The following is a 16,714-nucleotide window of genomic DNA, read 5'->3' as shown; positions in this document are numbered from 1 at the left end:
CCATGCCTTTAAAAGCAGGTCATCTCCTATACCCCCCGCAGGAGGGGAGCAGGTACAGCCTCATTGTTCCTTCCATTTTCACATCAGTATCCAAAAGATGCCCAAGCTGCTAACAAAATTCAAATCACCTGAGTTGCAATTAAGGTTTTATCCCGCTATGCCATTTTTGAAGAAAGTAATGAAGAGCTCTTGTTCTGCCTGTCCTGATGTCATCCAAGGTGGTAAAAAGGATATGAATGTAATGGTTTAGGGCAAATTCAACATACATTTTCTGTAGGACATACTGATTAGTTATGAAAGACATTCAGTCCTTGTAAAAGATACGATTCTGCACCCACAATGGCTGGCAGCTCTGCATGCATGTCAGCAAAGGTGATGGCCATAATTCAAGACAGAAACTTCAGTGCCACTAAACCAACCATACCTCTCAACCTGAAAACAACAAAAATATGGACAAATGCCCATGAAAAGTAGGTACTTAGCATCTGAACTTATATCAAACTTTGAACTTGTATAAAATTAAAAGATCTGGAGAAAGACACAAAGTCAAACCTATCCAAGTTATTTCCATTTATAAGGCACTAAAGTTGTTATGAAACAGCTCAACCTTTACTAGCAAAGCTAAATATAACCCTAGCTGAGGTACTGCACTCTAGCACCTCAAATATTTTCCAAGTATACAAAGATGAATGGAATGGTGTAATATTTACAACAATGAAATACCTTGTGTAAGCTGGAGGTTGTGTGTGGTTTTACATATATATCTACATCATGACAGATAAGGTAAGAATATCTCAGAAACAGACATGTTACTTCTGATTTCCAGTCAGAATTACTATTACAATTCACAGCAATCAGAACTGCCATGCTATTATAATTATCGGTGGTGACTGCAGTAATATCATTTTTAGTTTAGATTACTGTTTTTATGAAGTTCCTCTTTCTGCTACCACTGTATGTAACCTGCTGCAAGGCAGTCACCAAACAGACAGCAAGCAACACACGGGTCAAACAGAGCAGTACTAATGGGCACAGCTGTCACATTTGAGCTGTTTAGAATCAAAGCACTAAAGAAATTTGCTTGACTACAACACATGATTTTAGAGTTTTCAGGCTCCCTCACCATTCCGTTTCCCAAGCCTGTTTCAAGCGATTCATAACAAGGAATAATGCATTTGTAAACAATTCCCATACGGCTTTTGCTTTCATAAATGCAGACATGGGAAAAGCTAAAAATGGTGGTAGCACCACACTTCACTCTGTTATTCTGAACTACTGTCGCACTATCTAGTTGGGACAGTAATCAGGCAATAAAATTACTACTTCCTATACAGAACATTGCACTTTTAGTCATGTTTATTAAAGATACATGCAGTTGCCTCATGCCTCTTAAGGCTACACCACCATTGGATTCAGTAGAATGTGGGAACACCTTACTCTGGGGTGCAGAGCATGCACAAATATCCTTGCAAAGTAAAAATACTCAATTGTTAAACCTTCAGTTACCTTTCTAAAGCACTGCAGCAAAATCAAATCTAAACAGTTTACTTAACTCCAGTTAGGCTACTACACCATCTGTCGCACACACACAGAGCCCATCAACAAAGCCCCAGTTAGGGCGCTATGGTAAACCATATGTGGCAATGGTCTGTACTGAACAGTGAAAGTATACAAAGTAGAATGCAAAGGGGAAAAGCTGCTTCAGTTGCGGCCATATGAAGGGCATACAACTAGAAAGCTTAAACCCCAAGACCAGTTCAGTTCTGGAATGTGAAAAATAAAATAAAATGGACGTTGAAACTCTTTCTCTACAAGCAAAAATGTAGTTTATCGATGCACTGGTGATCAGTAACTGTTTAAGCAGCTACAGTACAACATGATGTCCATATCAGAACAACTATGGACAACAGTGATCGGAGAAGAAGCTCAGCTCAGTGTATAAACTTCCAGAACTGCAAGGAAACTAGTAACCACACACACACAACACACTACTGACAGCCAAGTTCTGACAGACCTGTGATCATAAATGGGAATGACTACTAGAATTAAATACACTGCTACTAAAATGGAATGGTAATACAGATGCTGAAGTGTACTGTGACCATATCCTACTCATAAGAAAATCTTCCCTGTTACCACATTCGGGTATTCTACTGATGTCCAACTGAGAAGGACTCTGCTAAGCAAAAATAGCTGCAGGTCAGAATTAATTATCCACAGTCCATCAACACATTAAATAACATTGCAACACCTACAGTGACCAAAAAGAAATGCCAGTTTGTTTAAAAAAAAAAAAGTTAGAAGAACTTGAAACACGTACAAGATACTTTCCATAGTTGTAAACAGAAAAGGTTGTTCATCACTTTATTAAAATAAATAAAATACACAAACACTGCAGTAATCAAAGTATTGCAGTTGGCAAAGCACGACAAACATACTCTCTCATCTCCTTCCCAGGGCATACCTATGTATACTAATTTTCCTTGGAAAGTAAATGAGCTAATACTCTAACTGGCGCTGGCACCCGATTTGCAAAAATTGTTTACCACCCACAGACTGATTTTGCTTCCTTTTGCTGTCTCTCTCACACACACACACACACACACACACACACACACACACACACACACACACACACACACACACACACACACACAAAGTATCCCAGTTTAAAAATAAAAAGTTGTGGAAAAAAAGAAATTGCACCACACATCTCCTGCATGTACTTCAGGGCTTCTTTACTGACTATGATGTGATCATGTAACCATTATCTTTAGAGACAACTCTGTAATGGAAGGCTATAGGTTAGTAGAGTACCAGTAGCATTTGTAGAATATCAGTTCACTTCTTCAGTTTATGACAAGATTCTTTAGTTATAGGAAAATAAACAAACACTAACCAGCTTGTCTGCATTCCAACACCAGATTTTGAATTTGCTCATCAATGATCTTTGCTTATTTTGTTTGTTTAAAAGCAAAATAACAATGCCATTAAAAGGAACAAAGAAAAATAAATGAACTAAAATAAGCCTTACATAGCATCTGTTACTATTTTGTAGCTTCTGTTAAAGAAGTTAAAATGACCACATAATACTTGCTTGTGTGGTTGTGGTAACGGTAACTAACTGAAGCTACTATTCCCTATTAATATACGTAGCTCTTCTTGTCTCAAAATTCAGGAACAAATACAAAAGCTGTGATTAAAAAAGGAAGCTTCTCTAATTCACTAATAAGGCCAATAAAACATGTTTTACATGAATGTATTTCTTTTCTGAAGCACAAAACTGGGACATCTGACATTACTGATTAACTGTAAAATCAAAACATATAATAAGAAACAAGGGAAAAATGAGGCACAACCAGTGACAAGTGGAGTGCCCCAGGGTTCAGTTTTGGGACCTCTTCTGTTCAGTAAATACTTCTCTGAAGTGCAAGCGAACACTGAAGGTCTATGTCTAACCAAGTTCACAGATGACTGCAAACTGGGTGCCATAATCGATTCACCTGCAGATATAGGCATCCTTCAAAAGGGCCTCACCGAGACAGATACCTGGTGCCAAAACCATGGCCTCAAGCTAAATGCCAAAAGGTGCATTGTCATCCCCTTGGTAAAAACACGGTACCCATGAATTACCAAATAGGGGGAAGTTCACTTAACACAAAGTGTGATGAGATCTTGGGACCCAAGTGGATATTAACCTCTCCTTTGATCATCACATTGCCACAGTGGTCAGAAAATCTTTCTACGTGGCCCACCTAATCACAAAAGGGTTCGCATCTAGAAAAAAGGAAGTCATTGTCCCCCTCTATTCATCACTTATCAGACCCCTCATTGAGTACAATGCCCCATTTGGGATGTACCTCACAAGACACCTAAAACAACTGGAGAGGCCCCAAAAGTACCTCACCAAGAGGGTTGCTGGCCTCAAACAGTTGCCCTATGCTGACTGGCTCAAGAAACTCCAGCTCTACTCGGTTGCATACTGCTTACTCTGAGAAGATCTCTGTCTGACATACAAAGTTATGTCAAACCCAGAAATGATGGACATGCTCCACTTAAGGAAATCCCAATCTCCCCGAGCTACATGCTCTAGGGGACCTAAACCTCACCACATCAATAAACAGGACATGCTGGAGGGATAGATTCTTGACCCAGGGACTTCCAATGCTCTAGAACAAAATTCCCATCCACATCAAGCAGAGCTCATCATTAGCACTCTTCAAGAAAAACCTTGATGAGTGATGGGTAATAGGAAATTCACCCCTCGGATCACGTCTGTGGCTCTCCTCGATAGAGGGGCAGGAATTTAATCTACTTGGGTGGCGAAAGCCAAGACACTTTTGGCTAGGCTTACTTATGCCCTTAGGCCTATAGCCTAGTACCTACCTATGAACCTATGATTAGGCATGCTCTACAAAATAAGGAACAGCAAGAGTGCTATGAACTGACAGAACATTCCACATTTATCAGAACAAAAACAATGAACTGTTTCACTGCTAGTTTCTGGCATTAAATACATGCTCACAATTATGCTAACAATGTTTTTCTACTATTCTTGGTTGAGGCCGAGTTATTTGTTTAGTCGTACCTTGGAACTAAAATGCTGGTTCAGCTAGCTGAAGGAAGCAGCAGCACTTGCTAGTTTCCAGAATGTAGTTCTGCAATAATGTATACTGCACTCAATTAAAAAACAAAAATTGGGATCTGAAGGGGCCACTTGGGAATTCATGGCACCTCACTACTTTGCCCTAATTCTGTAATAAATACACTGAAAATTCTTAATTAAAAAAATGGGATTTGAAGAAGCCATTCAGGAATTTGTGGCACCCCATTATTTTGCCCTCAAAATCAGAAAATACCAAGGAATTCCATATGGTTTAGAGGTATGGAATCAACTGGTTCAAACAGAGGGTGGCTAGCTTGTCAATCATGAAGTTCAAACCCATACGAGGGGATGAGTTCCTCAAAGGTAGGTAGAAATTTAGCTTTCCTTTTAGAAACTGCATAACCAGTCAATTCTGGGTCAGGATTCTGCCCTAAACATCATCCTAACGGGCAGACATGGCTGAAAAATGCACCAAGACAAAGGAAAAACTACAGGCATCTTTGACAGGTCAGGATGACCCATAAACTGACCAGCTGTAAGCAGTATTAGGTACCATTCCGTTCAAATGGAGAACCACCTCTACTTGGCAGAGTATATTTACTTGATGGAAGGCTTCCAAGCATTCACAATCCCTGCTGATATGCCACCTGGAAGGACCAATGGATCAGCAGATTGAATAAAACATGTAAGCCATAACGTGCAGCTAGATATCATCCCAACTCCAACCACAGGGAAGCCCACCTGTTAATATTGACAGCTTTCTGAACTGCCACTGACTTGACAGCATAAAACTGTACCTTTCTCAGCAACATAGGCCTATTAGAATTAGCACTATTGCCTCTTCAAACTACTTTTATCAAGCTACTTTCAATGACATATGGACCACAGCAGCTATATAATCTGCCAACCCTCTCAACTTAAAAAGGTTCTCTGCATTTCAGTCGTGAAAAGAAAAGTAGTGTCACTACCAAAGTACACATTAATATCAACCGTCAGGCTTGTAGTCGTCATCTATGAATTTTATATACATCAGGTCGGTAGGGTACAAAATGCATGCGACCCACTTGATCCAGGTGTAAGGCGCTCAGTCCCCAGATGTCAGGTTGTCCTAAATCACATGTCTCAAAACATAAACACAAATGACCTTTACAAAACAAAAGATGTTCTAATATATACCAGACATATCAAATACAAGAAACAACCACAACCCAACCCAATAACTACACTAACTACACCCTTATATCACCAAGCCACTGTTTTAATTCCCAATGCCACCATCAAATTCTAGGGAGGTAAAAGGTGTAAATAACTACAGACTGAAGGAATGGTGTGGATCTTGGCACATCTACATTTATGGTAGGTACAAAATTGTACTATGTTCTTAAACTGCCTAAAAAGCAGGCCTTGCCAAAATGCCCCTGCAAAAAAACAATAATCCCACCAGCCCTGGAAAAAAGGAAGGTGAAAAGAGCCTAAGAAAAAGAGAGCAAATGCACATACAAAATAATAGTGCCCTCCCAGTATAATGCTAGAAGAAGGTATGCTGCCAAAAATGATCAGAGTTGCCCCAAAAATATGATTGGTAATCCCATTCCCCCCTATCTGCACCCCCCCTAGGAAAATGTGAAAGCAGCCCTTCCCCAAAAGGATCTCCTTGACGAATTGCTTGGAACATCCTTGCCCTGAATACTCAAAAAAAAAGCAACAAAACCCAATCCACTTGAAGAACTCTAAGCAAATGAACAAATAATGCTGCGAACTGCCTGTACCCTTTAGAAACAAATAACCCTTAGAAAACCCTTTTGCATGTAACTATAATAAAAAAAAGAAAAAATGCTTAGTTTGGTTTAAAGCCACACTAGAAGCAGAATTCCTTGATAAAGGAAGCATGCATAAAAGTAAAGCCGCGATAATAAATGGAAAATTAAGAAAGGAAAAACTGCCATAAGTAAAGAAAAGAACCTATCTTATGGAAAATTAAGAAATTATCAACAAAAAGCTTCCTGCAATGATAAATATTTCAACTAGTAGCAGGCCATGTTAAACATTCTTTGAGTTTCTCCAAAAATGGATCTATTGAGATCCCATAGAGGGAGTACAAAATTTTCTCCAACCATTCTTTGCCCTCTAAGAAATTTCACAACTTAAGGGGTCTTATATGAGAGAACAATCTAAGAATTGCTTCCAAAAAACAAAAAACTGCAACAATCATAGTGACAAAGAATGAGAAAACACAAACCTTTTCCAGTAGAAGATGAACAATTTACACAAACCTTTGTCAAAATTAGGCTCAGAATCATCAAAGAGCTTTCCAGGCCACAAAAATCAAAAAAATTCCTTCCTTTTAAATCTCCCAAACCCTATCTTGCCTGATTCTTCCCTTTCACTTTCCAAAAACTTAGACAAAACTTGGGCAAAAATTCAAACAAAACTGGTTCAAAAAGCCACAGACTGTTTCTGTTAGGTACAGAGAGGCTGAAGCTTGATGAGCTGTAAATGACTGTCCCTCTGAGGCAATAACCTTTGGAGTGAGCAGCAGACAGGTGAGTAGAGCACAGGCTCAGGAATGGCTAACAGCCAGACTTCTCAGTAATGGGTACCAGTGCTGTCGGGCTTGGCTTACACCTGTCTGACCTTCCTTGTATCCTGTCGAGGAGAGGCTGAGACCTTTGGGAGTAGGAAAGGCAGACCACTGGAGATGAAGAACATTACTCCAAGAGAAGCCACAGAAATCTACCTCCAAGAAAAATTGCACAATGAACTGAAACCTTATTGGAGTCTGGAAACAGCAGCTGGTGAACAGTTCCCCAAAACACTAGAACTTTCAATTTCTACCCATGGATCCAATTTCCACCCAAATATTTCCACCAGGGGGCAATTTACCTCTTGGAAGGAGAGGATTGCCCTGTGTTGTCTGTGTAACTCAAAGCCTGCTCCGCAAAAAACAAAGCCTCCTTGCTCCAAAAATTGCTTGCCTGCATAGAGCATGCTAAGATTGTGTGCATTGCTTTTGCTTGTTGGATATCCATGTGACTTTGTTGTCTGTTAGAATCAACACCTGCCCTGGAAAAGTAAATCCTTGAAAGCTCTGTCACGCAAACTGACTAACAGACTTCTCCTTCATATGTAGATGTTAATCTTGTGATCTCTGATACCACCATGGTTGTATCCTTTTTGGCCACTTCCAAGCTTCCCACATTTTGCATAGAGGTATCCCCACAATGCTGTCCCCCTTCATTTCACAGAGAGTTGTCTGAATCCCTCCTTTTCCTGACGTCACTCTACAGCCACATTTACATTCCAAGGTGAACCCAGGACATAATTCCCTTTTGAATGCAAAGAATTATGTGAACTGTACATGTACAACTTGGCATTGTAACTGGCATATGATTTTTGGCATTTTGAACCACCGAAGCTCAAGATAATGACTGCCCAGAGCCTTGGACTGGAAGACCTTGCCATGCCTGAGGACCTGATGAGACTGGACTTGAAGTAGGAAAGAAGGATTACGAGGGGACTCGAAACTAAAGGAAGATTCTCCAATCAGTCTTACAGTCTCACACCTGTTGGTATGCTGTGAGAGGTCCTTACACCCAGAAGCACATGTCCTGTCTAGAAACTACCAGGATAGTTTCAACATCTCAGCCATAACCCAATGCATGAGCTCGCCCCTATCACATATGAAAATGAATCAAGCTTCGCCCAGATAAGGATAGATTCAGGGGCCTTTAGCTATAGGACTAGAAATAGATAGCCATTGAGAACGTGAAAAAATCTGGCTGGAGCCATAAGGAACAGGGCACAGCAAGAAGCAGAGAATAGAAAGCAGAGTCCAAAAAACGCAGATAGCCAAGTCCTTGCAAGCAGGAATGAAACCTCAAGGTATGAGGGTGAATAAATCCAAGTTCCTTACCATCCAATAGAGTGCCTCCAGCAGAGGTAACCCTGTAAGCTGTAACGCCAACACATTGAATTTTGTTGACATTAGATATAGTGCCAGAGAAGATAAAAAAATTCTTAAATCCCAATTTGTTTGGTCTCAGAAAACCTTCTTTCTAAAAAACAGGAACGAAGGCTCTGATAGGAACTGGCTGCTTCTGGAATTTATTTGAAAGTAATAGATGTTATTGATTTGAAAGCCTTTATTCTCTATTGATTGCTGAGGAGCCTTTGAAATAAGCAGCCAATGGGCATGCCTTTAAAAACAAAAACCCGTATGGAATGTGGCCAATGAATCGTGTGATTATGAAACAGCTTTTCCTTTCCTGAAAAGTGCCAACCTCCCAAAGCCTTTGCCAAGTGCCTCCTCTGGCAGCTCTGGCCTGAAAAGAGGCTCTGGTCGCCTGAAAGGACCCAGCGACTGGCCCCCCTGAGACTGGCCTGACTGACCCCCTGAGTTCCTGAGACTCCTACTAAAGAGCTCCCCTGTTCCCCCAACCACGCCCCCACCTCTGGGAGGTATAGAATCTAGACCTACCCCACTTGTAGCTTAATTTCCAGGAGACTTTCTACCGGGTGAACCTTTGAAAAAAACCAACAGGAGGAACTCCTGCAAAAATCTTTCAAATTTCTCCATAGCCTCAACAGGAGCATTCAACAGGAGAACAGAACCTCAAGGCAGATACAAACAATCAGCTTGTTGAGGGCATCAATTCTGAATTGACCATCGAAGCGCAGCACTATAGAACGACCCTCACCAGCCACAGCCACGAACTGCAAATCATATATACCCCTACGTTTGCAAAACAATTACTACTCACCTGCCTGTTCAGATGTCAATACCAATTCCAACCAGCATCTACCTTACCTTTCAACATGAAAACTCTATAGTACTGTAACTCTTCATGAGTGTAGTTTTTGGTTTTGCCCCTTCCCCATCTAATTTGGAGATTCAAAGCTCTTCTGTGCTCTATATAAAAAAACTTTAAACTTTTATCGAAGGAACCGGATTTTTGCCTGGAAGGGCCTTTAACACCTTTGCCAAAGGAGAACCTTCTTTATAACAGGTCCGCCCCCAAGACTCTTATGATTACTAATGAGTAGAGGGCACCCAGTAATTTCTTGCAAAAAGCTGCAGGACCTTCAGGCAAAGAAGTAGTAGGAAGGTATAGCCAAAAAACATCAGCTGGGGCAAAAAAAAAACTCCCTAAGCCTTTTCCCCTGGAATCAGAGAAACACTGGGGTACTTTGAAAAAAAAACAAAAAGAGAAGTCCCTTTCCTGGAATCAAAATCCTCCCTCATGGAACTTAAAATCCTCCCTCAAGGAATGAAGAGTGAATCAGAGAAAAATCCTCAGGAGAAAGAAAAGTAGAGAATCAATCATCACACATCAGAATATCAAAGTACTAGCCTAAGACTCCCAAACTCGACTCCCTGCTCAAACTCCGAAGCTCAAAACTCTCTCCTAGCTAATATCACCTAGGCCTCTTATCAGGAGGGCAAAGTATCTTTATTTTCTGAAAGAATACAAATCTTCTGCCATTTAGTAACTTGAAGCTAGGGGGGTGACACACCTGATTCACTGGTCTGGCCTGAAACCTAAGGAAGCCCTGAAAACCTAGGAAGGGGGCCCAAACAGAAAGAGAGAGGAGGGACCCCCAGCAACCTGAGAGGCAGTACATCTGCCTCCTGCCAAGGCCCTCCCCTGCCTCCTGCACAGACCTCCCCCTGCCTCCACTCGAAAACTCCCGGGCCTCCAAAACCCTCCGGAACCACACCGGCTCCACCGACACCTCTAAAGTTCTTTTGCCTACGCTCTTTAGCCTTTGGCCTTTGGAAGCTTCTCCGAGGCGTGGCCTTGGCTTGCGGGCCGGGCGTATAAATTGCACAATAACACCACACCACTTTTATAGTGCGCTTTCCTAAATCTAACAATCACATCTAGCACAAGAGCTTAACTCCAAAAAACAAGGAGCAGGCCTCAAAACAAGGAATACACACAAAAAGTATGATAAACAAAGTACTCGTTTCTCTAATCTGTATCTGTATTATTTTTCACTTTCTCTGACAACCAAAACCACCTGACGCACTAAAAACCAAAATATTCAAAACGCCAACTATAACTCGTACATCCAACCGGCCCGAAACTCTCACCTCGAATTTCAAAAAATTCAGAGCGCAGAGCGGCACGCCTGCTTCTGCATCGACCATGCGCAAAAAGACTGAGGATAAGGGATGGGGTCATGGCATTTGTACCCTGTACCCTGGCGTCAGTGTGTCAACTTTCCTTTGATGCGCGGCGTCACTATGATATATTCGGGTCGCCGAGACAAGGACAGCGGACTACCCAAGTGTAAGGACTGCAGCAATGTGAGATGAAGAACATCCTGTCTGACTAATGACAGAGTGGCATATTTTGAATGCACCCCCTAACACCTCTAATTGAGCTATAGCCCTTTGCTCCACCCTAGCTACACCTTTGCAAAACATTACAGAAGAGAAGGCATCAGGAAGTGTCCCTGGCACAGAATGGAGAATATGCTGTTGTGGTAAAAGTAATGTCTTTCGGCTTTTCTCGGTTAGGGGTCGCCACAGCAGAACTCCGGTCCGCTAATGATTGGCAGTGGATTTTTATGGTGCCGAGTTGCCAGCCTGATGCCCAGCCTTCAAAGAAGGCACACCCATTCATGCACGCACCTACCTGCATGTCTTTAACGTCACTAATCCGCGGGGAGGACATGCAGACTCCACACAGAAGGCACTCCAACCGAGAATCGAACGGGAGAACCTCTTGCTGTGAGGCGACAATGCTAACTGCTGCACCACCACGGCACTAGAATATGCTGTTGTGGTCTCCTTAGATAAAAGTGGAAAACTGGCCCCTCTAATGACCCTGAGGATAACATGCCTGTTAGTTCCAACTATTATTATTTGAAAGGTTATGCAGCATATTACAGCTGAACTAACAAACGAAAATATAGCTGACTCTATATTCTTGGATACACAACAGTTTTGCTTCATAAAAGGCAGACAATACATGCTTTACATAGATGAGTTCTTCAAAAAGGTTACCATGGCCAAAGGCATATACCTTCCTGGACCTTGTTAAGGTCTTCAATCTTATCTCTATGATGAGACTACCAGCAAACTTTCACAACTCAACATTAACCCATGCAAAGTTACCTGGAGTGTTATCTCTTGTAACCCATACCATTAAGGTCACAGGATTTTCTCTACACAGAAAAACATCAACAGTGGTGCTACACAGCAGTCTGTCCTGTGACCACTCTTCCTCCTTATGTACATTTCTGTCATGTAAACCAATATCATACTATAACTATGCAATTTTTCTGATGACAGTAAACTAGTGGCAGCTGTCAAATCCCATTCTGATACTCACTTTCATCACAAAGAGCTGGCCATCAAATGCTTGGTGTGGCCTCAACAACAACAAACACAGCACAGTTTTCTTTATTAAATCTAGTGTTATAATGGCATAACAACACATAAAACACTCCGCTTAAAACCAATTAACCAGTTAACATTAACAAACTTGCCTTTTACAGCTATGTTGTACAAAATTGTACAAAATATAATTTGTGGTACAGCAAAGGTCCCATTTTATTCCTACCTTACTAATGCCATTATTGAATATGATGCCTTCTTCAGCATGTACCTCACTAGGCACCTAAACCAACGTGAAAGACATCACTGCTTCCTCAACAAAAAGATCTCAGGCAATGGTACCCTTAGCAACACTGCCAAACTAAAAGCCCTGTCCATTCATACTCAGTCTCATATAGTCTCTTGAAGAGTGATCTTGGTTTAGCTATCCACACAGTAAATCATTCTACAGCCTTTGAACTTCTACACCTAAACCGAAGCAACAGCAAAGTAAACACACACTCTAGACATCTAATTATATACTGCCATGTTGTCATCAACAGCTGGCATGAGATCTAACCCAGTGTATCCTCTGTTTATAGAATAGGCTCCCTCTTACGTATTAAGCTAAGTACTTCCCTGGCAATCTTCAAAGCCATTCAAGATGACCAGATCATGATCACAAAATTTTCACCTATGGAATGCATGGAAAAAAAATCTACTTAATGTGCAGAACTACTAATCTCCCACCAATACTGGGTGATATGGCTGAGTTTCTTGATGATCTCTTCGTTCATAAACATAGGAAGAACCTATGCACCTGGGATGCACTGAAAAGATGACAGAAGAGCAGCTCCTTGTTTTACTGCTGGCAAATAGGTAGAATGCTCAATTTCCAGAAGATCTTTGTATACCATCTTTACTGAGGAAGTCAGATTATTCTCGTATAACTTCTGAATTTAATATATTCCTTATTTAGGAGGTTCTTAAATGTCTGTCTTTTGCAGATATCAGACACTTCATTTCAGTGGATTTTTTTTAGAAGCTCACTGGGGTGGGTTGTGCTTGCAAACATTGTCCATTTCTTATACCAGCACCCAATTAGGGCTCAAACTGTAGACCGAAGGGCTGTAATGATAACCCATAGGACTCAAACTATAGACTGAAGGGCAGTAATGATACCCTTGCACTATCATACTGCCACACATTAACAGCAGTCCTGAAGGCAAAAATGCTGCACCCCAGCAGCACTTGTTTAGAAGACATTAGAAAGAAAAGTGTTTTGTTACTTCTGAACAAAACACTGCTGAAATTATACATGTATTATAAGCACAAACAAACTTATGCACAGCTGTATTCCTGCCTATTCCACCTGAATTATAGGAAACTAAAGAGCAGAAGACTACCTTGCCCAGTTTATGTATTTTAAGTATTTTACCTCCCACTGTCTATCATCACCATTCCCACAATGAAGATGACTTTCCTCCAATGTGGTGATCACAAGCCACTGAAGGCCATTGTCTAAGCATCCATTACGGTTTTGTTATTTTCTGCCCCTAACCCCTTCCCATTAGTTGTCAAAAGTAGGCACTGCCTTCCCCTGAGGGTGTACACATTCCTGCACATACCCCATGATGACTATTCTGTACAAGGATAAGCAGTGAACTAGTGCACTTCATGACTACTGCTGTATGCAAGGCTCCCCGATGGATATCTGGGCTGCAGGTTTAATAACTGCAAAAGTGGGAACCACCTGGTACAAATAGTAATGTGGCTGATCAAAGTCAAACAAACTAGTGGATGGCAAGGATGATGTCTTGTGAATTCTTCCACCTTCACTTCTGTACTGCTACTGGACAGTTGACACATTAACAAGGAAACCATAGGCTCTGAACTACACACATACTAGGATGGTTACTATTTACTCTCTGACAACAAGAAAAAAAATATTGATCAACTAGGCATGTCCACTGGACCCAGAGTACCATTTCAAGCAGAATCAAGAAGTAATGTGTGTTAAGTGATTTACTCACAGCCCCGACATAGAAAAATGGAGTCTGTTGGAATTGAAGCAAGAGCTGCTGAAGGTTCTAGGGTCCAACAGCGGGCCTACCTCGACCCATTGAAATTACGTTTCAATGAAACGTAAACAGGCAAACTCCTTTTCACGAAAATGCACTTTCGCGAAAAGGCAACTAAGCAAACAGCAACAGGGGCTGTTGCTTAGATCGGCACAGTGGGGATAAGGGAATATTCCCTTTTCCCCACTGCAATCCGATCTCGGAGTGAGAATATAAAAGTAGTGGGGGTGCAGGATGGCTCCTGCATAAATATGGTTCATGATTTGAGTTTTTTTTCGGTTTATTTGCATTTTGTGAAAATGCACTTTTGCGAAAAAGAGTTTGTCTGTTTATGTTTCGTTGAAACGTAATTCCGATGGGTCAAAGTAGACCCCCAACAGCACATTCTTTTAACCCTCTGTGCAAAACTGCCAGAGATTGAACACATGCATGACTATGTATGCACATTCAAAAACAAAAACATATACAGTATGATATAGTATGATAAGAATTTGGAATTTAATGACTCTTACACAAATCAGCCTACTCTTTCCTTACTGACTCCATGCTGAACTGCACTGATAGCAAAAACTGGCAACTGTACATACCTTTAGAGTTGTGAACATGATACCCTGCTCCCCATGCTGCAAACAAGGGTCCATCAAGTCTTCAATAAGGTGCACTTCAGAACCCAGATTCCTTATCCTGTTGTAAGGAAAACCAAAAAGTCACAGAACACTAAGTTCTACACCATGAAAAAATGGACTACAATAAAAACTTAAGAGGAATATTTCAATAAATACTGCAGTTGCAGAATATCTGATCTTCGAGAAATATGACTTTTGTTCTCAAAAACTGTTACATATTTACTTACTTATACTTTGTTAATCAAACAATGCCAACTGAGCTTAATGAAAGGCACCTTTTCCAAGGTGGCTCAGTGAGGAAAAGCTCTAAGAGAGTGAGAACTGTTAACATAACGCAGAACTGGAGAACAATTATGTATACATTTGTACTGGCACAGTTACATCAAAAAGGAATAAACAGTGTTAAAAAGTGAAATTTAACGACAAAGTAGAGTAGTGTAAATCTTACCATAACAGTAGATGTCCTTCTCTTCAATATTGCAGTAATCTTTACCTAAGGAATCTCCTGCCAAGGATAGCACAAAATTCTGGCCAGTATACCAGTCTTTAGTTGTTATAGGTATTGTACATCCCGCTTGGGATATAAAGGTGATGTATGGATGTGCACACAAAGAACTGGAAAAGCCACAGATGGAACAGGATACCCCCGAGGGTCAAGGGAAACGTGCATTCAGAAAGAGAAGAGTGCTGCAACAGTGAAGAGAATATCTACTGTTAAGGTAAGATTTTACACAACTGTACAATGTCCTTCCATATCACTGTTGCAGTATTCTTTACCTAAAGGAGAGTACAAGAGCTCAAGAGAAAGGCACAGAAAAGCCCTCTACAAACACATGCAGAATAGCCCTGGTAAAGCCTGCCCTGGCCCTGGAAAAAACATCCAACTTGGAATGTTCAGTAAAAGCATGAACAGAAGACCAAGTAGCAGCCTCAAGGAGAGAAATGGTATCCAGACCCTTGAAAAAAGCATTAGAAGAAGCAACTGCCATGGCAGAATGTGACTTTACTGATGAGGAATGACATTTTTCATAAAAAGAATAACAAAAAGAAATAGCTTTCGAAATCCAGGAGGATATGGTTTGCTTAGAAACCGCCAAAGTCCTGGGATGAAAGGAAAGAAAAAGTTGCTCAGATTTGCGAAGTATCTAAGAAAACCCAAGCTATACAGAGCACACCACCGAACATACAAACTGGGAGGGACACTGTAGGACAGTCCAAGAAAAGTGTCAGCTAAGTCAAGATTAAATAATTTAATTGAGCACTTTCATTTCAAGTATGAAAGTTTTTCAGAACAACAAACCAACATACAAACTCAGTTTAAATGCATGACACCATTAATCATGTGACACCTTTAAGACCTATAGTGGATGCTAAGGCCTCTAAAAAACTTCCCTTGGCTACGTTTATTGATTTAAAACTCAAAGGGATCTTTCAAGGGCTTGAATACTTAGTCAAACATTCTTGGGATTTTTTTATCATGAATTTCTGAAGATATAACGAAAGAGTTTTACTTCTGACAACAGACGCCAAAGACTTATTTTCAGTAATACCACATCAACAGGGGCTAGAGTGATTGTTTGAGTTTCTTACTGAAAATAGCAAATTGAGTGGGTGAGAAATCAAAGTTATTGTGAACTTGAGGGACACAATTCTTAGTAATAATTTTACTTATTTCGATGGTATGATTTTTAGACAAAAAGGAGTAGTAGCCATAGGTCCATCTTGCGCTCCTATTTTTGTTAATATTGTTATGAGGATGTGGGAGAAGAAATATCTTCTAAATTCTAACATCACTGATGGTTGTTTACAGTGCAAAGCAGAATGTGTCTTTAGAAGCTGTTTGAACATAACAATGGAGGTCGAAATTACAATTCAGATAAATGGGGACTTTTAGATATGGTCGCTGTAATACTTGCAGGTATTTGTTGAACACTGGAGGGGTTACTTTGGGTAACATTAATATCAGCCACAAGTTTTTCTAAGGGTATTGTTTATTTAGCTATTTGTCAGAAATGTGCCTGCTTCTATATTAGATAAACCAAACGGGCTTTTACGGATAGGATTAGGGAACATATTT

The 16,714-nt window shown here is 40.7% G+C and overlaps 1 protein-coding gene across 2 annotated transcripts in view; it reads right to left on the bottom strand.

Annotated features, from left to right (window-relative positions):
* The window catches only part of ALS2 (alsin Rho guanine nucleotide exchange factor ALS2), a 2,167,716-nt gene that overhangs the window by 45,438 nt on the left and 2,105,564 nt on the right, over positions 1-16,714 (bottom strand). For both annotated transcript variants that reach the window (XM_044075110.1, XM_044075111.1), the window contains one exon: positions 14,599-14,695. In XM_044075110.1, coding sequence (XP_043931045.1) covers positions 14,599-14,695 — 97 coding nt within the window. The remainder of the gene's footprint in view (positions 1-14,598; positions 14,696-16,714) is intronic.

Source organism: Protopterus annectens, chromosome 6.part0 (assembly GCF_019279795.1).
Source record: "Protopterus annectens isolate FY-2018-M chromosome 6.part0, PAN1.0, whole genome shotgun sequence".
Classification (NCBI taxonomy): Eukaryota; Metazoa; Chordata; order Ceratodontiformes; family Protopteridae; genus Protopterus; species Protopterus annectens.
Note: the sequence above shows the minus strand (reverse complement) of the source record. Positions and strands in the feature narration are given on the sequence as shown.